At 36.8% G+C, this 22,173-nt stretch overlaps 5 protein-coding genes across 5 annotated transcripts; 3 read left to right on the forward strand and 2 right to left on the reverse strand.

Annotated features, from left to right (window-relative positions):
• Window positions 1–3,723: 3,723 nt before the first annotated feature.
• Window positions 3,724–5,210, forward strand: J3458_022200 (uncharacterized protein; the record flags this gene model as incomplete). The annotated part of the gene is made up of 3 exons (XM_066122996.1): window positions 3,724–3,980; window positions 4,034–4,300; window positions 4,361–5,210. 3 exons carry the CDS (start codon window positions 3,724–3,726, stop codon window positions 5,208–5,210), a joined length of 1,374 nt encoding a protein of 457 aa, XP_065972218.1.
• A 2,172-nt stretch (window positions 5,211–7,382) lies between these two features.
• On the forward strand, window positions 7,383–7,781 carry J3458_022201 (uncharacterized protein; the record flags this gene model as incomplete). Its single annotated transcript, XM_007811040.2, has 1 exon — window positions 7,383–7,781. The coding sequence occupies one exon, from the start codon at window positions 7,383–7,385 to the stop codon at window positions 7,779–7,781; it is 399 nt and encodes a 132-aa protein (XP_007809231.2).
• Window positions 7,782–8,250: 469 nt separating this feature from the next.
• On the forward strand, window positions 8,251–8,849 carry J3458_022202 (uncharacterized protein; the record flags this gene model as incomplete). Its single annotated transcript, XM_066122997.1, has 3 exons — window positions 8,251–8,262; window positions 8,322–8,329; window positions 8,390–8,849. 3 exons carry the CDS (start codon window positions 8,251–8,253, stop codon window positions 8,847–8,849), a joined length of 480 nt encoding a protein of 159 aa, XP_065972219.1.
• Window positions 8,850–18,193: 9,344 nt separating this feature from the next.
• Window positions 18,194–18,715, reverse strand: J3458_022203 (uncharacterized protein; the record flags this gene model as incomplete). The annotated part of the gene is made up of 1 exon (XM_007811039.2): window positions 18,194–18,715. The coding sequence occupies one exon, from the start codon at window positions 18,713–18,715 to the stop codon at window positions 18,194–18,196; it is 522 nt and encodes a 173-aa protein (XP_007809230.2).
• A 2,829-nt stretch (window positions 18,716–21,544) lies between these two features.
• On the reverse strand, window positions 21,545–22,171 carry J3458_022204 (uncharacterized protein; the record flags this gene model as incomplete). Its single annotated transcript, XM_007811038.2, has 2 exons — window positions 21,545–22,007; window positions 22,098–22,171. 2 exons carry the CDS (start codon window positions 22,169–22,171, stop codon window positions 21,545–21,547), a joined length of 537 nt encoding a protein of 178 aa, XP_007809229.2.
• Between the last annotated feature and the right edge of the window lie 2 nt (window positions 22,172–22,173).

Below are 22,173 nucleotides of genomic sequence, written 5' to 3' on the forward strand. Positions count from 1 at the left end.
TATGTCTAGCCTTTCATATTGCTTCCGCAGTGATCAAAATTACATTACCAAACACTGGCTATCACATTAATGCTCATATAGCAGCATGAAGTGTTTGTCCAGCTGATCATGTCGTGATGGTGAACCTGAGCCAAGCTCGTAACTACGCAAACGTCCAGAGCCAGCTTCGCCATTACTGTATCCGCCGGCAGGGATGATAAAATGACTCGTACTGCGCACGGTTCAGGAATCCGAATGGTGTGATGCTTGTCAGTGCAACCAGAGCCTGGACCCAGTTGCCAAATCCTTCGAACAAAAAAAGGACACCCAATAGCTCTAGCAAAGACTAGCCCCAATAAAGGGGCACTCTTCTGTCAATTAGGCTCAGAGCGAACCACTCTGTGATTGATCAAAGTGATGCGCATACGGAGTCGTGTGGAGCAGCATGTCGATATTCGGATTATTGGAACACAAGAATGGAGAGGGTCGGGTACGGGGTCTTATGGCCTCGGTCTAATGCCGAGGAGAATGAGGAATACTTACTACCTTGCCTATATGGATCCAAGATATATGTGTATCTAATCAATAATGATGGGAACAGCTGGCTGATTCCGACTTGTATTTGTATGCCCTGTGCTTAAGACTTGGGCGCATTCAGTAACAAAGGAACTCCCGAGGTATTTGTATTCCAAGAAGGGGGGTTTCCGACCACCTGAGACTCGGAACAATAGTTTCGGAGTTCCCGTTCCATAGCAAAGTAACAGTGGCACAATGATAGCCAAGTTTACCGACTTATGCCACACTCATACACTCTTATATCGGTGCATGCCGCATTCCATTGCAAAAATGTACCTGAAATAACTCTCCACCTTCATACCGCTTCAGGAATGTGATGCGTAAGGAGCAAGTTCCAACGGATAGCTGTATAGAGTCTTCATTTATTTCAAGCCTCGTGGTTCCAGGTAATAGTCGGGATCTATTCCCTTCCCTGCAAATATTCTCGCCAGCCTGGATGGTAGTCTACACTCCCCCACTGGCCCCTTTCCATCTTGTTATACCTTTTGCAAAAAAACATGGCCCAGGATTTGCACTTTCAGAATAACACTGTCTTGCCTTTTTTTCGTCTGGTGTTTGAGTGATTGAGAGCCACAACAATGGAAAGTCTAGATACCACGATTGCAAGCTAGGGATCGAATTGAACAGTGGACTGGTTCTTGATTGAAGCTATCTATCGAGGAGTCTGAGGCCTCTTGTATGGTTAATAATGACCTTGAATAGCCTATATCTTTAGATGCCTCCAAAGGCCTCAAACCTCCGTTGAAGCAGCTTGTGTAGCAGCTAGCTTTACGAATACGGCGTTTTCCGACCCTTTTCCCGATGACACTGGATAGGCATGCTCATGTCCTAGCTATTGTGTTAAGGTAATAGATTTCGTACCTGGCCGAAACCCCTGTACTGTAGAGTTCTGGTTATAGTACACCTCTGTGGATTTGGATCAGAAATATCACAGACCATGTTTAGAGGCAGATGTATTGCGAACCTTCCTTCCAGCTTCAAATGACCACGGATTACCTCACTGATCAAGACGTCTGGCTTCGATTTTTCACCACGTGATCGAATACATCGCTTTTTGGAGCCTGAACCCGCAATGACCTTCACACCATCTCAGGGTTTTCAACTGAAATGTTGTATTCGAGTTTAAACTATAGCCAGACAACATTTTATTAGTAGTTTCACGTAGATAAGCTACCTCTTTTGCGTGACGGTTGGCTATTTCAGCGCGCGACACTGTTAAACAGTCGGAGGGAAGTGTTTCTTTGTGTAACTGCTTCTGGATCCGGCTCTTTGCGGATAGAAAAACTCTTTTTCATTCCAGGTGTGCAACTTCGTTTTATGGCTTGAAGGTCTTCTTGCTGCCCGTTGATGACGCATAGCATGTAGTAGAGTAAGAGTATGTATGCCGCGCCGTAGGCAGATGTCACTGTTGAGTTTCTCGAATGAGCTGGCGCGACCTTTAAGTACAGAGCCTTTCTTCTACACTCAAAACTGTCCGAATCCAACTCTAGATATTTTTTTCTCGGAGCAATCCTTGACATCATCATGCACATGACATTTGCGTAACTGGTCCGATATGTGATGCTAGGGTTTCAGTAGCGGCAAATCTAAAAACGCATATACTTGGTCCCATTAAATGCTGCGACAGATTCCCGAGTTTCTCATCTGTATTCAGATATTTTTCTTACAATCTTCTAGAGCATAGCCATAATGTTATATGCAGAATTGCTATTGTGAACAAGTAAAAAAGTATAGATATGTACGTATTATATCATGTCGTATATTACTAACAACATATTCTCAATCTAGGTCAAATGTACGGCAATTAATGAAGAGATACGCACTCAGAGAATTCATTGGAAATGTATAGCCTTCACGTTGATCGATGGCTGTGTAGCTCGAAGAATCATATGACACATGCCGCGCATGCCATTAGCGCACAGAGATGCTCTGGATTCACCCGGTTTCAATGATTTAAACACGTGTTACAATCTATGTTTTGTTATTACTTGGCTTTCATCAACGATCTTCAAATGGAGTAAAGTAGCTCAGGCGACATCACAATACACCAGTCCTTTCGAGAACAGTTACGTATTCGTGCAAGCATTAAAGGCTTGAGGAGGCATGAGACAATAAGAAGCCAAGGCGAAACCAAGAGGACCAATTAAAAAAGCCAAATCTCCTCAAGCGTTACTTCCGAGGCACAACAAATATTAGCCGTCAACGGTTAAATTCTTCCCCCGCGTCTTCCTCCTGCTAATAGAACTTTAACCAACGGCATCATGAGACCCCACCGTTGACTATCCTTAGCCAGGGGATTAGACAGGGGATGTCGGCAAGGACCTCCAAGCCACTCCTTGATGGAGTTCCTGGCTTTTTTCATGGCTTCAGACTTCTGTTCATACTGAGATTTATTGCTTGGAATTATTTGACGGAAACGTCATGGTATTGGACATGGACGAGTCTATCAAGGTTCATATTCCCACCGTCTTGCGTTAATGTGGTTTCATCGCAGGAGACAAAGCTGCCCCTGGCTCGGACGTCTGTAGCCTTGCAGTGGCTGTATGCATCGAGACTTAGATGGAAAATGTGGCGGTTTGGGGCTGTTATAGCTTTGCAAGAGACAAGCCAATCCTAGTGACGGGGACTGATTGTCCGCTACCAAAATGTAGAACACCCCGGCCGATAAAATAAACTGGCGCGTTTTGTTTGGTCAAAACCTACTGTCCAAGTCCATTTGGGCTTTGTTACTCCTATTTCAAATAATCTACATTAGGCTAGGGCAACCCGGATCTACTCATTCGCCATCCCGGTTGATGCTTGGGCCGTGATCACCAAAGCCATCTCCCACAGGCCGCCATTGCCAACCCAGGCTTGTATTCGACATGACTTTTTGGGACCCCCTTTTTCTTTTAGCCGTTGCTGCAATGTGGCTGTTTATAGACATGGAATAAAAGATATTTACCCCTCTTCACCATGGAGTATCAGGGCGCCGCTCCCAAATTCATCCGCCGGCAATACTGTGACTGCCTTGCCATGTATACATCTCCTAGCCGGTTGAATGCTGCACCATGGCAATCTCAACGTCTTGTCGGTAGCCCTTCTTCATCTTTCAGTTTGACCTGTTGCAACAAAATCTCTACGGTTTGAGCCGTCGACGCTGCCATCGTGTCAAGCAACTCAACAGCCATGGTGAAACTCAGTGAGGACCAACTCAACGCTATTAGCATTATCGAGCGGGCGTGTTCAGTGCCCTCGCTCCTGGGTTGTGTCTTCATCATCGCCACCTTCTGCATGTCAAGCGCCTTCCACAAACCAATCAACCGACTCGTTTTCTACGCTTCTTTCGGCAACATGATGGCCAACGTCGGCACGCTCATGTCCATCTCTTTCCTGAACAATCTAAGCTCATTTGGTTGTCAATTTCAGGCTTTTTTGATCCAACTGTGCGTAACCTCAGCTACATAGGATGGCTGCTTCATGCTGACAACCCCCCGAGCTTCACGCCCGCGGATTCCTTCTGGATATTGGCCATGGCCATCAACGTTTATCTCACCTTTTACTATAAGTTTGACGCGCAGCGCCTGCGCAAGATGGAATTGTGGTACTTGATTGGCTGCTATGGGGTTCCTTTTGTTCCTGCCTTTTCCTATATTTTCGCACGGAACAAGCTTGGACAGCGCATCTACGGAAACACGACGCTATGGTGCTGGGTGTCGACCGAATACGATACTCTCCGTGTTGCCACACTATATGCCCCAGCGTGGTGAGTTGCCCTGGTTCATTGGGTGTGCACTTTGCCAACGCTGACCATGTACTTGCAAAGGATTGCTATTCTCATCACTTTCGCTATTTACATACGAGCCGGTCGCACGATTTACGAGAAACGCAAGCAGCTGCACGATTTTCACTTGTCGGACCCCGACCCCTTGTCTGTAGACGGCGAGGCTCTAGGCACGGTCAAAAGAACGGAAGTCATGATAACCAGCGAGGCTGTTGGGGAGCCTGGAATCGCTCTTGGCCCTATGCGACGACACGATTCTTCTTCCGCAGACAATCCCCAAAATGCCAGTGCCGCATACTCAGTCCATATATCTGCCGACAACTCCATGACCTCTGACGACAAACCTATACTTCCCATGCCGGGCACAACCATTCACCACGCTAGCACCGTACAGATTGCGTCTCGCAGGCTTTCTAAACCCGCTCGACGACATATCCATGAGCTCAATAATGCGGCGTGGTCCTATACCAAGTGCGCTATCCTGTTCTTTACAGCTCTCTTGATGACATGGATTCCAGCCAGCGCTAACCGAGTCTACTCTGCTGTTCATCCGGGAGATGTCTCTGTTCCGCTCCTGTTTATGAGTGCCTTCGTCATACCACTCCAGGGATTCTGGAATGCCGTCATATATGTTGTCATATCGTGGGGTGCGTGCAAGAATTTGTTTCACGACTGGAAGCTCGGCCCGGTTTCCGGGAGTATGGGAGCGAACGATGCAACTGGCCGCAATCATCAGCGTTACGCAACCCAGTTCAAGTCTCCAGCAAGGGCTCACGTAAGATGGGAGTCGGAGAGCGTGACCGAACTTGCAGGGCCACATCAAATTCAGCTGATGGACAGGGGAAATACTAAAATGGCTCTTCAATTAATGTGCTTATTCTGTTCCTTTTGATCTAGGTTGCCCTTTGTGACTGCCGCTTCGCTGACCTCTACCAAATGACACGAGCTCACGCTTTCCGTTCATTAGGGTTAGACATCTTACTAATACTGTATACTCCCTTTCATGCTCTTGAGGCATCTGTTGATCCTGGATAGGTTTGATGATACTTGAAGATGGCAAATATGTCATTTATTAGTTTAATACCAGCGTTGAGAAGATTTATGACGAGGGCGATTCGGATAGGTTTAAAGTGAGACTAGATGACGGTACTATTAATTTTAAACAAATAATAACGTGACCAAAGGCGTATGAGGGTGACCTCGAATATGCGTCGCGTTTCATTTTCCCCGGCTATAATACGTCTGGTCTCGGTTCTTAAAATTTGCTGTTCTATCCTCCATATTCGGCAAGGAGAACAGCGCTTCCCAGATGCAATCTGTATTACTGTAAACTTCCTGAAACAAAGCTCGTCTTTCCTCATTATTTTATGAATAATCAAAGCTGCTATATCTAGTAGTGTACCGCTGTAAGCCTGTACTGTGAATTTTCTAAAGTATATTCGTTGATCAAGATCGAGAAACTCAGGCAGACAAGACGGTTCCACGCAAGATATAGTTTGCTTAACCATCCACTGCTAGAAGTTCATAATGCTCTCTTTGTAGCGACAGGTAAGCCTATTATGGCCTGGATCAGGTCCCTTATAGGGGGCTTGGTGGCGTCAAGGATCATCGGATATTATGTTGTAGTATCTATGGTGTGCGAGTCCCTCGTACCAGGTGAAAAGTTCGGAAGAAAACAAGGACAAGTATTTTACATCTCCACCGCCGTTCCACAGTATGAATTAGGCCTAATAGTATGGCATTGTGGGTTCTTCAAATTGGTGGCATTCGGACCGAGGGACACCGGGGCTTCATAGTTGGCCACACCAAATATTAGCTCATCCGGAGTGCCGGTGTCAACTACCGACTGCGTGAGGCTATGGACAACTGCGATTAGGGTCGTGGTTAGCTCCCATAAAGCCATGACAATAGGTGCCTCTAGTACTCCGTAATTGCAGTCGGGAGAGTTTCTGTCAATAGATGGTGGTTCCTCTTCGCGCTTCCGTCTCAGATCACGCAAGATGCGATGTGGAAGATGTCTGTAGCTTACGCAGGCAGCTGCCTAGTGGACAATGAAAGCCCCAAAAGGTTCGGCTGCGACGGGCAGCACGACGGCGTCTCCAGATTACGTTTTGCTATATCCACATGGAGCGATGATGAACAAAAAGCATGCTGAATCGCGGTACTGATCGTCGCGGGAAGCGTGGGCCAGCCCGTAACTTACAGGAGAGTTGCAATTCCACCACCCTTTGTTGTGGAAAAGTGATGGTCCATAGAGCTTCGACTCGTAACGGATATTGCGATGTATGCTAACCTCTTTTGCGGAGCGACGTAGTACAGGGCGCTTCTTCTCGGCTTACTCGGTACATCGTTACAGGTGGCGTTGGTAGGAAAGACAATGTCAAGGAAGTATTTTGGCGCCCGGAATCGCGGCAACTCTTATCTTTGCTGGGAATATAAAAGCAATATATATCATCGATGGGTAGTGAGTTGGATACCCAAAGGAAGCCTCTTGGAACAATTTTCCTCATTCAGAACTGTTCTTCTTGTATAATGGCCCCTTGCAAGACGATTCTCACATGAGCTTTGGCCTGCACTGCCCAAGTAGGCATTACAGTTGTCTGGCAAAGCGGCAGTTGTTCCAATCCAACGGGCCCAACCGTTGATATCAGCCCAGAGGGAGCCAATACCTGCACAATTCACGACTTCTTCCCAAACAACGATCCCAGGGGCCATATTACCGTCACCACGAGCGGTGGTCTCAATGGTGTTGCCTTTTTCCAGCTCCCGCAGAGCCGGGAAGACCAGCACATCCAGTGTGGTTCTTTACCAGGCATCCCCCACCAGTCGGGATGCCACGACTCTGTTACTCCTGCGCTTGATGTCGTTACTGCCGAGTGCGACCAAACTGGTTGCAATAACTTGGCCGGTATCCCGCCAGCTAAGTTAGTTGCGTCCATCCTATCCACTCCTGCCAAGAAGGCAAGGCGAGGCGCAGAGGGTAGCTTCACGTCTCGACGACGAGACGCCTGCAGCGGTTCTACTACCGTGACTTGCGACGACTGTGTTGGCTTTCTCGCCTAAGATGCTCGGGTTTTGCTCTTCATCAGCTCACCTGGTTGAGGCAACTCCTGCTCCGTTCAGCCATCTCATTCCGTCACAGTTACGAATTCCTTTAGCATATTTTGTTGGCGCTGCGGACGTATTCACCGCCTCCTTGGACGTCTCTCACTCGATTGCTGTGACAAATGGCGATTCCGAAACCTTCACGGTTAGTCTTGGCCAGGCAGGGTTTGTCCAGTACGAGCCACTGGCTCAGTGCGGTACCAAGACTGTACATAACGGCGACGGTTCAGTCTGCGCGCAAGCCAAGGGCACTTTTATTCTTGATAACCAGGGTGCCGGTGGTCAACTGCCGTTTGTTCGATCAAATTTGATCCCGGCTTGCAGCCTGCTACCTGCAAGCCTTCGGAGACGGAAGTAAGTCAAGCAGTAGCAAGCCTCTGGCCGTCAGTCACTACGGCATACAGTTGCAGAATGACCTGTAGTTGAAGTTTGTGATAGAGTAACTAAATGACAGGCTGTTTCTGTCCAATAGAGAAATGTCTCATGTTGTGTAACTTGTAGCTCTGCAGTCTTTGGGCTCGTCTACAGCGTCGAACGTGTGTCTCAGTAACCCGGATGGTCTAGAGGGGCCATTGCAGAAGTGAAGTGGTTGGCAGCGCGGTTTGATGTACCTTACTAGAGAGGAACTGTGTAGCCGGGGCGTGCGATTGTGGAGAAGTGTTCATGCTCGAACTGTATGGTGATCTATATAGAGTACCGGTTTGACCTTCTCGCAATCCAAGTTTTCAGTCACATCGCTTCACAAATTTGCTGCAATTTTGATCTTTAGAACAACATTCAATCATATTGTGTTTGCGACAGAGCTGCATTCACAACAAGAGATCAGAATGTCGGGTCTCGTAAGTAGTCTCTTGTCAAATATTTATTACTTTGCCTTCCCAATACTAACTCTCCCAAGGTGAAACCGTAGGTGTCTTCTCCGTGTAGTCCTATTCATTTTTATTATGCTATTGCTAAACCCTGTAGGGACGTCAAAAACGTCAAGGACTTCACCAAAGTGGATTGGGTCCTATTCTGCCAGCTCTTGGAAAAGCTCGGTGGCTCCGACGGAGTTCTAAAGGCTATCAACGGGGATGATAGGCCAATTAACAATCCAAATGACTTCCCAAGTCTTGTGCCCGCAAACTTGAATGCGACAACTCTCCTCCTTGCAACTCTCGTGAATATAAATACAACGGATGGTCACGTAGGTGCTGGCTGGGGAATTGGATTTGGGGCGGGCATCGAAGTGACGGCAGGCGTGTTGGGTTATACTTCTTGGGATGAATTGATGTCAGCGGACAACACCTTCTCCGTCGTCAGTATTGAGGACGGTGTTGCCGCCTCTTTCTGGATTGGGGACAAACCTGTCGCAGGTTTCCTAGGCACCGGTATTGAATTAGATGTAAGCATCAGTGGTGGTACATTCACTTGGTCTCAAACTTAGTGGGAGACAAACCAGAGAGATTGAAGGTCTCGGGATTGTCTGTTTTATTGAAAAAAGGAAGAAATTGCTGGTGCGTGGAAGAGGCTTGTGGTATCAATTCTGTATCAAGAACAGGAAAACCTGGGCCACTGTGGATTGGGGGGCAGCTCAACTACACACAAGCTGCCCAAAAAAGAGGCAAACAGCGAATTTCCGAACGCTCATTTATGACTACTATAGCAAGCTAGTATGCCAGTGTAGTAGCAAAGAAACATTAACTTGTTATGAGAAGCTTTAAAATTGTAGGCGAATATGAAGCTGCATGTAATGGTTGTACGGGGGATTAGGAGTAGTCGCAAAATATTAGACCGGGTACAGAAGCAGTCATCCGTGAGATATAGTATATATCTTTTCATATTCGCACCTCCCGACGTTTTGAAGATTTGATGTACATCGTCTTCTGTTACCTGACGTGTTCTTCCTTCGCAATATGGCCTTCGCTCTTCAATTGATCCTAACGCGGTGCTTTGGTTGCCTTGCCGACGAGCAAAACTTGAAGCTGTTACAAGGTGCCAAACAGCCATGGAAGCCGTGCTAGATATGGTGTCCATACCCAGGCGCTGAAAGGATAATCGGCCGTAATACGACCCCATGCCAGGATTGCGTCCAGTCGGCGTGTAAGCAACTTGAAGCGGGGTTCACTGAACAGATGGTGGGTGGTCATCGGATGCCTCTCGTACAGTTGGCAGGATTTGGTGGCCTTGGTCGATTGGGATGGCATATATGATATATGACGCATCGGAAGACTTATGCCGTTTCTGGATTGGGGGGTTGGGGATTACGAGATAATATGCTCAAGTATCATTTAGCTGCCGTGAAAAGTCAACAAACTTCCAAGCATCACCTTACCCTACTTCCAGAGATAGATAACGTGCATGGTGAGGCTCTGCTGGTCTGGACGAAGAACAGTGCACTAGATGAAATGTAACAGATCCTTCTAGTAGAGTCCGGCTGCAACACTGGGGAGAACAATATGATTTGAAGTAAATTATGTATTCGCCCAGCCTGAGGGCCTCGGTTGAATTTAGAACTTGAAACATGTAGTAAGTGTGAGTACACCATCCAAAATGCATTTCTGTGTGTATTTCCTCGTCGGCGAGTAGCATCGCGAGAGACAAATACCGCTTTTAACTTACGTCATAATCACCAGATAATATAATAGATAACCACGCACATGCACCCGCCCTCGCGCCCATTGGAGATGCCCCCTTGTCTATCAAAGGCCCAATCTGCATTTTGCCGTTGTAGCTGTATTCTCACCATTCTGGACTGTCGCAGGTATTCAGCTAGCAGTGACTCAGTTGGTAGCATGAAAAAAAGTTACTTGAATACGTAGAATGGGCGTGGGACCAGAAGTTACACCGCCGGGTGAGACGTTAACTTGGAGTCTGATTTATCGCCTTCGTTTGGGCCGCTAGGGGGGGGGGGGGGGGGGGAGGAGATCATGTCATAATCTTGGCAAAAATGCCGGGAGACACTTAATATAGCGCGCTATCCAGGCAGCTTGCGTGAGAGGGGTAGAATGAAGGGCTCATATGAACAATTCGAGGCAAATATATAAGACGCTGGTAGACTTCTATAATGGTTTTTTTTTTAAAAAAAATATAATTATAGAAGCATTACATCTAGTAAAATTATGCGTTGACCGTACCCGGCCCAGAGAACCGCAATAACCACGAAATAAACCATGACGGTAAATTTCTGTGATAGATATAAATATGTAAGGACTCAGTTAAGAAGACAAACCACGTGATAATAGCGCCCTACAAAGGTCAAATGTGATAAGAAAGAAGAAAAAGTATCAAGAAAAAGAACGCGCTCTTTTTACTGAACAATTATACCTCCTTTTATTCCGTTAACACACCCCCTTAGTTTAGATTGAAGTTGTTGTATCACAGCTATCAATGCAAGCTGGATGTTAACTTGGTACTAGTTGGTAGTGATAACACCCCCTGTGGCTCTTGGCTCTAGGGCTTGTAGCGTTATTTTTGTGGTGCCTGTGGCTCTTAGCTCTAGGCGTGGTAGGGTTGTTCTAATGTGGCAGCTGAAAAGCCCTAAAAACTTGCTGCACCTAGTAGGATTTGAACTTGGAGGTAGTTAGATAAGAGGTTAATACGGTGGCACATTAGCTAAGCTTCGTAAAACCCCGCTAAATTAATTTTATAAAATTTCATTTTATAAAGTATAAGGTATATATATACTAGGTAAAAAAATTTCTCGTAAAAAAATCTTCTTTTTACATAAATATTCTTTTTAAATTACTTTTAAAGTAATTTTAAATTAATTCTTTAAAAAGCCTTTAACTTAAATAAATACTTATTATATATAGCTATTATTATATCTTCTATTATCTTATTTAATTAATCCTTAGCTTATAAGATATATAAAATAAGTACTTACTTAATTAATATAAAGCTTTTACTTAAAGAATATAATATAATATTATTTTTAAATTATTCTTGAATTAATTCTTATTATTTATATACTTACTTATATAAGCGTTTAAAGTTATAATTATTTTTAATAAATTATTTTATTACTTTATTTTTAATAAATAACTTTATAATTAAGTAATATTATTTTAAAATTAATTAAAATTTAATTCTTATTTACTTTTATAAAGTTAAAAATTTTTATTTAAGGTATCTCTTTATAATTATTATATAATTAATTATACTTAATATCTTAATAATAAGCTATTTAACTTTAATTAACGTTTATTAAATAAGTAAATTACGTGTAAGTAATTATAAATAGAATTTAAATTAATTTATAATAACTTATTAAATAATAAGCTAATATTATAAACTCTTAATTAATAATTACTTATAATAAATTTCTTAATTAATAAGTAAGATTAATTATTACTTTTAATTTATAATATTAAGTGGTTTCTTTTTTTTATTACGTACTTTTATATTTATCTTAAATAATTTAATAGTAAGTACTTTAAAATTAATTTTAAATTAATTCTATTAGATTTTTTAATTACTCTTAAATTACTAGTACTTCTTTGATTTATTTTATTTATAATACTTAAAATTATAATATAATATAATAATATATTAACTTAAAAGATAATTAATAATATAATCTTTATATTATATATAATTATAATAAGTGTATATTAAAAATACGTTTAAAAATAATTTTAATTTACTTTTATTAGCTTATTTACCTTATTAATTTAATTAAGAATACGTTACTTAAGCTGTCTTTTTATATATTAAAATATAATAATCTTAAGAGAATTATTTAGGTAATATAAGTATTAAATGTAAATAAGTTATAAAAAATAAGAGAATTACTTTAACACTTAATTTTAATTAAATAAGAATTAATTTTAATTTAATATATAATTATATATTAAGCGCACGTAAAGTAAGCTAAGATTAAGTCTATTATTATTATTTTTATTATTATCTTTAATTATTACCTTTTTATATATTATTTCTCTTTTACTCTTCTCTCTCTCTCTCTCTTCTTTTTCTTATATTATAGAATTAGTTTATTTTTCTCTTTAAATTGATTTTAAAATAGTTTTAACACGCGAAAAAAAATATCTTATAAATATAAAGCTATACTATAATACTAGTAATACTTTAATTTAAGAGAGTAATTACTTAATACTCTTATCTTTAAGTTAAAATATAATATTATAAGTTTATACTTAAGAGAAATAATTTTAATTATAATTTAAATTAATTTATAAATACTTTTAAAGTAATAAGCTAATTATATTTCTTAAGAAACTTTTTTATTACTTTTTAATTAATAATATATTATATAATTATATAAGAAAATAATTTAATATAATTATAAATTAATTCTTATTTATTTCTTATAAAATACTTAATATACGTTAAAATTATCTTTAAGAAACTATTATATATAGTTTTATAAAGTAAAATTAAAGAAGTATTACTTTAAAGAGAATAAAGAGAAATTAAATAATAATATAGCTTATAAGATATAACTTAAAATAATTTAAAATTAATTTAAAGATAATTAACATTTATTTTATATAAGCTAATACTTAAATTATATTAATAGTTAAGTATTTAAGTAAACGTTTTATAAATCTACTTAATAAAGCGTAATTTCTCTTAAAGTAATTCTTATTTTTAACCTTACGCCTTTAACTACTATTAGTATTACTATTGTTACTATTATAATTACTTATACTAATACTCTAATTATTACTACTATTATATAAGTAATAATAATAGCTACTCTTAAAATTATAATAGTATAAATTATTTATAAAACGTATAAAAAGTAAATTTAAATTAATTTTAAGAGATAAAATATTATTAATTATCTTTTCTTAAATACTTTAATAGTATAAACTATTTAAAATAAAATTAAAAAATAAAAATAAATTAATTTAAGTAGAATTTTAAATTATTAATTCCCTGAATCTTTATCTTAATAGCTCCTTTACTTATTACTTTATATTATAATAATAGTAATAATAATATATTACTTTCCTTTATTTTAAGCTTTATTTAAGAGTTTAATTATTACTTTATCTCTTTTAATATAAAGAATAATAAAATAATATAAAATTACTTATTAAGTATTTATAAATCAGTTTAAAATTAATTTTAACTTAAAATAAATTAACTTAAAAGAGATTAACTTAAAAGATTTACCTAGTATATTATTAAATAATATACCTTTTATTATAAAGCTATTATACTATAAAAATAGTAGATTTAAGATTACTAAAATATATTATATAATTAGTTTTAAACGCGGGTTTAATTACCTTTATTATATAGCTATTAATTATTATAAGTGTATTTAAATTAAAATTATTTTAAAATTAATTTATATTAATTAATATAAAATATTCTTTTAGTATTTTTAATTACTCTTATAACGTTTAAGAACTCTTTTATATAAGCTTATATATAAATAAGTAAAATAATTACTTTACTTATTTATTTTTTATTTACTTACTTTACTTATTTATTTTTAATTACTTAAATTAATTTATATATACTTTATATTTATAACTTAAATTAATTTTTATTTATTTCTTATATATACTATAAATATAATTATATAACGTATATATACTTTATATTTATAACTTAAATTAATTTCTATTTATTTTCTATATATACTATAAGTATAATTATATAACGTGTATATATTTTATATTTATAACTTAAATTAATTTACATTTATTTTTTATATATACTATAAATATAATTATATAACGTATATATATTTTATATTTATAACTTAAATTAATTTACATTTATTTTTTATATATACTATAAATATAATTATATAACGTGTATATATTTTATATTTATAACCTAAATTAATTTATATTTATTTTTTATATATACTATAAATATAATTATATAACGTGTATATATTTTATATTTATAACTTAAATTAATTTACATTTATTTCTTATATATACTACGAATATAATTATATAACGTGTATATATTTTATATTTATAACTTAAATTAATTTACATTTATTTTATATATATACTATAAATATAATTAAATAACGTAAAGTATTAATTAAAATAAGTATATTACACGTAATATAATTTATAAGTAAAGAGCTTTAATTAAGGGTTAATAATAGCTTATTTTAATATTAATTTATTAGAGAAAATCTCTTACTTCTCTTTTCTCTCTCTCTCTTTTAATATATTATTTTTTACTCTATTAATATAAAATAAGTTAAAATTAATAGTAAAAATATTACTTTAAAGTATTATATTATATATATAAAGAGATTTAAAACTAATATTAAAATGCTTTATATTACCTTTATTATAATATATTTTAGCTAGTTTTAATTTAAATTAATTTAAATTTTAATATATTATTATTTTATTATATCTTTTCTTTATCTTTATTAAAATAAATAAAACCTTAATAATTTATATACTTTATTTTATATACGTAAATAAAACGCGATTAAATAAGTTACTTTAAAGATAATTTTTAAGTTAAAGCTAATAAAATATTATAAGTAACTTATTTTAGTATATAAAAAAACCCTTAATAGTATTTTATTAGATTACTTATTTAACTTATCTCTTTATTATTAATTAATATATTTTAAGGTAGCTTCTTTATTCCTAAAAAAATAAATAAGCTAAGTAAGTATATTAAATTAAATTAATTTAAGTATTATTTATAAGTATATATTAATTATCTTCAAGCTTAATTAAACTTTAACCTTTATAATAATTTAAAATATATAATAAAAATATTTTTAAAACAAATTAAATAAATAAGTTTATTTAATTAAGCTTTTTAATATAATTTTAAAATAATATTTTATTTAAACTTAAAAGAGTATAATTTAAGTAAGCTAAATTATTTTAACTTTTTACTTAAATTAAAAGCTATTATATATAATTTAAAACCTTTTTTAAGAGAATAATATATATAAATAAAATATTTAAGATAATTAACTATTAATTTAAATTTATTTTTATCTTTTAAGTTTAAAAGAAAAGTATAATAAAAATCTGTTTATTCCTTAAAAATTATTATTCTTTAATATATTATTCTTTATTAGATTATCTTTCTTAAATAATATAATATCTTCTTTATTAATTATTTTAATTAAGCGTAATAATTTAAAAGGTTTTAATAAGCTATTATTTATAATCTTCCTATCTATTAAAGCTATATAACTTTATAAGTAAGAGTCTTTTATAAATATAAAGAGCCTAATAGCTTATATTTATAGCTTAAAAAGATAATAACTTACTTAAAAGAAATAAAAGCATTAAATACTCTTAATTTTCTTATCTTAAAAGTCTTAAATTTATAATTAAAGGTTTTAAAAGAGTAAATTACCTTAAAAAGCTAAATTAATATTTAACTTAAAGTTATCTTAAAGAAGTTAATATTATTTATTATTAGTATTTATAAATTAATTTAATATTAATTTACTTATAAATATTTAAGCTTTTTTATATAAAATAAAATTAAGTTATAAAATTAATTTAAAGCTACTTTTAATATAATTTTAAATTTATTCTTATAATAAAAGGTATATTAACACGTATAGTTAAGTATAATTAATAAGCTAATAATTTAAATACTTAAGGTCTTTTAGCTCTTTTATATATTATTTATTTATCTTTTAAGTAAAAATTAATTTAATATTAATTCTATAAAAAGAGTTAAGTATTATATATAAGGCTTAATAATTATTTATATTACTATTAAAGCCTAATAGTATACTTTAATTATAAACCTCTTATATATAATAAAGATTAGCTAAAATTTTTAATTTAACGTGTTAATAATTTTATTATATATAAATCTTATAATTATTTTATAAGGTAATAAAGTTAATAAACTTATCTTAAATAAGTGGTATATATACTACGTAAAGTGTAATTTAATTAATAAAATTACCTTTAATAAATAATATATACTTAGCTAATTTATAAAAGAGAGTAATCTATTAATTAAAGGCGCTTATTTATAATTAATATTATTAGCTTTTTATTCTTATATTTCTTTTATTAGGTTTATATATATAATAAAATAATATTTAATCTTCTTATTTAAATGTAAATTAATTTTTATTTATATTTTAATAGAAAATTAAAGTAAATTTAATAAAGGTTAATATTACTTAAGCTATTACTTATAAGAGAGTCTTAATATTATAATTAAATCTTATAAAAAATAGCTATATTCTTAGGTATTAAATTATAAAAAGATACTACTTTAACGTACTTAATATAATTATAATAAAGTAATTATAATAAAATTAAATAATATAATATAAGTATATATTAATATATATATATATTTAAATATTATATTTCTTAAGTTTATTATATTTGTTTGAGTATTAAAGAAAATTTAATTTAAGTACTTAAAAGTTAATATAATATTATATATTTCTCTCTTAATACTTTTAAATTTCTTTTAAGAAAATAATTTAATAAAAGTTATAAAGTTAATTTTATAAGACTAAAACTTAACCTTTTTATTATATATAATAGTATAAATATTCGTAATTAAATCTATAAATTATTAATATTTATTTTAGGCTATTTTTAAGAAATTAAATTACTTTAAAAAGCGCTTATAACCGTTTTTACTTTAAATAAAAACGCTTTTTTATATTATTTTATTAATAAACTTTATAAATAATATATAAGTTATATAAAAGGTAATTATATATTTATATATTTTAAAGAATTAATTAATTAGAGTATTTATATAAAAAGAAGTAAAATTAAATTTATTAAATAAGCTAATTTATAATATATATATTTTATTATTATATTAATTTTTATTTAGAAAGCTATATCTTTAATATACGTAAGCTTATTATTTATTAATTACGTTTTTAAAGAATTTAATTAATAAAAGAATAAATTAATTTAATTAATATATCTTATATAAATAATTTAAATATATCTTTATATAAAGGCTTTAAGCTTAAAGCTTTAAAAATATATAAAAGTTCTTAAGTTAAAAGCTAATATTATAATATTTAAAGGCTAATTTATCTTTTATTTTATTAAGAAAAAAGCTAATTAACTTATAATAGAGTCTCTTCTTAAGATAAGCTTTAATATAAGAATTCTTAAATATTATTTTATAAGCTTTAAAGTTATTTTAATATAAGTATTATATTAAAATATAAATTATTTATAAAATAATTAAGATTTAAACTATAAATTTATAATAAATAAATCGTAAAAAATAAAATAAATTATATATTAAATGTAAAATATAATATAATAATATTAGTTTTTTTTAAATATTTTATAAGTATTTTTAAAATTAATTATAAATTAATTATAATAAAAATTATACCTTATACTTTATAAAATAAAATTTTATAAAATGAAATTTCGTAAAATTGATTAGCGGGGTTTTGCGAAGCTTAGCTAATATACGACCGTAGGTTAATAGTGCGTGGAATCGCGGACTAGTGCCGCTACGCTAACCGGGCTTATAACTATTAAGAAAAAGAACGCGCTCTTTTTACTAAACAATTATACCTTCTTTTATTCCGTTAACAAAAAGGCTTAACCTTACCGCAATATCTTGTAAACACAACTTGATCTCGTTTTTAAATAATCTATGAAGCATACGTCATTTTCACCCTCTTAGCAGTTGGATCCATCCAACCACATTCACGGAACGTAAGAGTTAATCCGAAAGCAAAAAATATTAACATCAGACAGTCGCTATATATAGCTCAGGCGTATAGCAGTAGGTGCTCCGGGAAGAAACTCAAGAGTCAAGACACACAAGCAATAGGTCTGTAATCTTCATCTCCTACAAGTCTATAGACATCAAAATCTCTCCATCTTCATCCGGTGGCGCAACCTCCTTAAATCCGAGTTTCTGATAAAATTTATATGGCGAATCTTCAGCCTTGACGTGCCTGAGCGGGTTCTCACTGCCTTTTCCCTCTGGCGGCGTTGACATCACTCCCAGCTTCTTTGCCTTGGGATTATGCCGTCTTATATGCGCAATCGCAAATTCCACGCCCCGTCGACCATACCCGAGATTCTGATATCGGCCATCAATCATAAAGCGCCAGATGTAGTACGCCTCGTCGGGGTCCCATATTGCCATCATTAGCATGCCGACAAGCGTCTCGTCAGCGTAGATGGCTCGTACCCATGCGTCTTCGGAGTAGCGGGCTTCGCAGAGAGACCATACGTTAGGGGCGAGTTTGCCTTTCTGGCCGTCTTTGGGGCTGAGGTTTGCTACCGCGCGCCAGTTGTTCTCGGTGACTTCGCGAAAAGTGAGGGTTGAGTCCCTATTGGGGGGACTGCTAGGAGCAGCCTGCATAGTGCTTTGTAGAGGTAGCCTAGACGAGGCAATTAAGGGAACCACTACCAAGAAGAATACTAGATTCCAAGATAATTATATACTGCGAGAAGTGCAGCCATGGCTTCTTCTATATTATCGTTTGCAAGGTGTAAGCCTCACTTCATCGGAAAATGACTCAGCGTTTAGGCTGCTGCATGTAGGTCTGCCTCAAGTCCGTTGTTTGACCCCCCCCCTCCTTTGCGGTAATTGTGCGCGCAGAAAGCATAGCTTCGCGAGTGAACGAGACGCCAAGTTCTCGGATCACATATTTTGATATGGTGGCCGCAGCGAGTCCAAGCCGTACCTCTGTAAGCCTGATACTAGCCGTGGCGGCCATCAGACGAGTATCGCACGCAAACGCGAGCCCTACGCCACCACCAAAAGCCGAACCTTGCACAAGAGCTAAAGTAACTTGCGGCGCGTTGTCAATAGCTTCAAAAAGACGTGTCAAACGGGTGAATTGTGCGTTCGTCAGTGAACCACCTTTGGCAACTGGCGAGCTTCCTCTTCCTAGATCCATACCAGTGCAGAAATATTTGCCCTTGGCGGTTATTGCGATTCGTGTGATGGTTTGATCTGACTTTGTGGCTTAAAAAATCTTGGTGAGAACTGCTGCGAGCCCCCCGACCCGGCAGGCCGGAGACCGGGCCCACTGGTCGTGTCCGTGTCCGTGTCCGTGTCCGTGTCCGTGCCATCTCCGCACCGTGCCCTCCGAATGTTCCCGTCTGGTCAAGATAGCACGAGGGTTATGTGGTGCAGCCAATGATGAGCACAGCCCGCAGTCGCAATGCCCGCCAGTGAAATTCCGAGCACGCCGCCATCATTAAAAAGGGCGTGCAACTGGTATCTGCCGTCAATTGCTCGACAGTGCCTCACATTTCCATCATACTCGGCGCATCATATGGTGCGGGCAATTATGCCATGTGCGGGCGACCTTATAAGCCTCGATTTCCTATTATCTGGCCCATTGGTCGCTACAATGTCATGGGGCCCAACCAGTTGGCCGGCGTTATGCAAACGATTGAGGCGAATAGCGTCAAATCCAAGGGCAAAGAAGTAGACAGTGCGGCCGTGGAAAAGAGAACGCAGTCGCCTAAAGACAGCGTGCAGTGACAGCGTGCAGGAGACAGCGAGAGTTATCGAACCAGCGCGGCTCTGCTCGACGACGGAGTCATTGACCCGCGTGATACTAGAGACGTTCTTGGAATATGCTTGGAAGTGGTCAAGATCCCGGGTGTGGAAGGCGCGAGTGCTCATCGTGTCCTGGCGAGAATGTAATAGAGGTTAAATAGACAAGTTTATGAGTTTACAATTAACGCTACTATACACTCTATGAACGATGTACATGTTGGAAGAAATATGTAATGTTCTAGCAGCTACGGTGATAACTCGTAGGCGTCTACAATACCCTCTGGCTTAGTTGGAATTTCTCCAACAGTGCAAGACAAATCTATACTAACATGTAAGTTTAGTTATTCGCTTAGAAAAGGAAACAGTACCGAACAAATAGTGTTATATCATTCTATAGTTCTAAAAACGGCTCGCAACTCTATTTACTTAATCATACCGAAAGCTTTACCCTCGTTAATAGCATCTCCCTCGCTAACCATGGGCTTAAACACACCCTCCACGGACGCAAAGATGTTGATTTCCATCTTCATGCTCTCCACCACCATTACCTTCTCGCTTGGTTGAACAGTTTGCGCAGCCTCTCTCAACACTGAGAGTATTTTGCATGGCATGGAAGCATTAATACGTCTCATTTTTTCGCTGGAAGTTCCCACCTCCTCTTCTCGGATATTTTTAAAGTAGGAGAGAATGCTGAAACAAGTCGTATTAATCCATGTTCCGCAATTGCCGGACGTGGCACATGACTTTTACTGCCTTTGCTGCTTGGCTACTTTTAAGTGTCGTGTCGATGAAATACGACGCCAATAGAGGCGACGCAGATGCAATTTGGGAGGCACCTTGGGCATACGGAGACGATAAAAGAGAAGATAAATTATCAGGAATAAAAAAGTTGGTATAGGCCGGATTCGAAAACTTTTCGCGCAGCAAGCAACTTTGTAGGAATAATTGATTCGTCCCAACGCCAACGCAGGCTGTGTCCGCAAGAACCTGCATCATCTTGGCCCGGGCTAGTGATCGTGTCAGTTCCCAGACGACGATTTTGGCAATCATGGAGTCGAAGTGTGTGGAAATACGAGAACCTGTATTGATAGCAATCTCAAATCTGACGGAGCTCGTGGCAGAAACTTGGTCATGGTTTCTAGCAGGCCTCCAGAGTCGGACGATGCCGTGCCCAGGGTAAAAGTCGCGTTGCGGACTCTCAGCGCATAGTCGACGCTCGATGGCATGGCCGACAGACTTTAATTGTTGAAGCGGTTCAAGTGTTGCCAAGTCGCCTCCGCTTGCAACAAACAGCTGCAAGGAGACAATATCAAGCCTGGTAACCTCCTCCTGGATGGGGTGTTCGATCTGCAGTCGCCCGCTTACCTCCAAGAAGTAGAAATTGCCAGTGGCAACGTCAAAGAAAAACTCAACAGTGCCTGCATTCTAGTAATTGAGCAGTCTGCCAGTTTTCACTGCCACGTCGCACATCTCTTTGCGCTTCGCATCGTCCAACCATGGCGATGGTGACTCCTCAATGACCTTTTGGTGTCGCATTTGCACGGAACAGTCGCGCTCCCCAAACGATATGACATTTCCATAGCTGTCTCCAATAAATTGAATCTCAATGTGCTTGCCTTCCTCCATGTACTTCTCCCGAATGCAGTCACCAGAGCCGAAATACCTGGCTGCGTCGGATCATGCAGTTTCCAGCTCTGTACGCAGTTGGGGACGTTCTTGTACGATGAGCATTCCTTTGCCATCGCCGCCTGCAGAGGCCTTGAGCATTACTGGATAGCCCATCTCATCCGCTAACCTTGCGAGCTCGACCAACTCCTGACTCTTCCCTGCAAACCCCGGGATGAGAGGAACCGACGGCTCATGTTCACGGAGATATGCCCTTGCAGATCTCTTGTCGCCCAGCGTCTCCATAGCACTTGAACTAGGCCCTACAAAGGTGATGTCTGCATTGCGGACGGCCGTTGCAAAGTCGGCATTCTCACTTGGGTACCCATACCCGGGGTGAATGGCATGGACTCTGTTCTCCACGGCAACACGGACAATCAGACCGATGTTCAAGTAAGGGCTTCCACCAGGTTGGTCTATCGAGCCGAGGCCGACAGATTCATTCGCTAATACGGTGTGCTGTGATGTATCATCTCTGGAGTTTGAAATTCTGTTAGCTACCTTGTGCAAACTGTCGGGCGTTACTCCATATAGTGCCGTGAGAATACGTAAGTTTCATAGCTACCCGGCTTGGTCAGAGTTTGTCTCGGCGGAGAATTTCTGTGTCGCGGGAGCATGTCTTCCATGCATCCTCAACATGG

This window comes from Metarhizium acridum (genome assembly GCF_019434415.1).
Source record: "Metarhizium acridum strain ARSEF 324 chromosome Unknown scaffold_587, whole genome shotgun sequence".
Taxonomy (NCBI): Eukaryota; Fungi; Ascomycota; class Sordariomycetes; order Hypocreales; family Clavicipitaceae; genus Metarhizium; species Metarhizium acridum.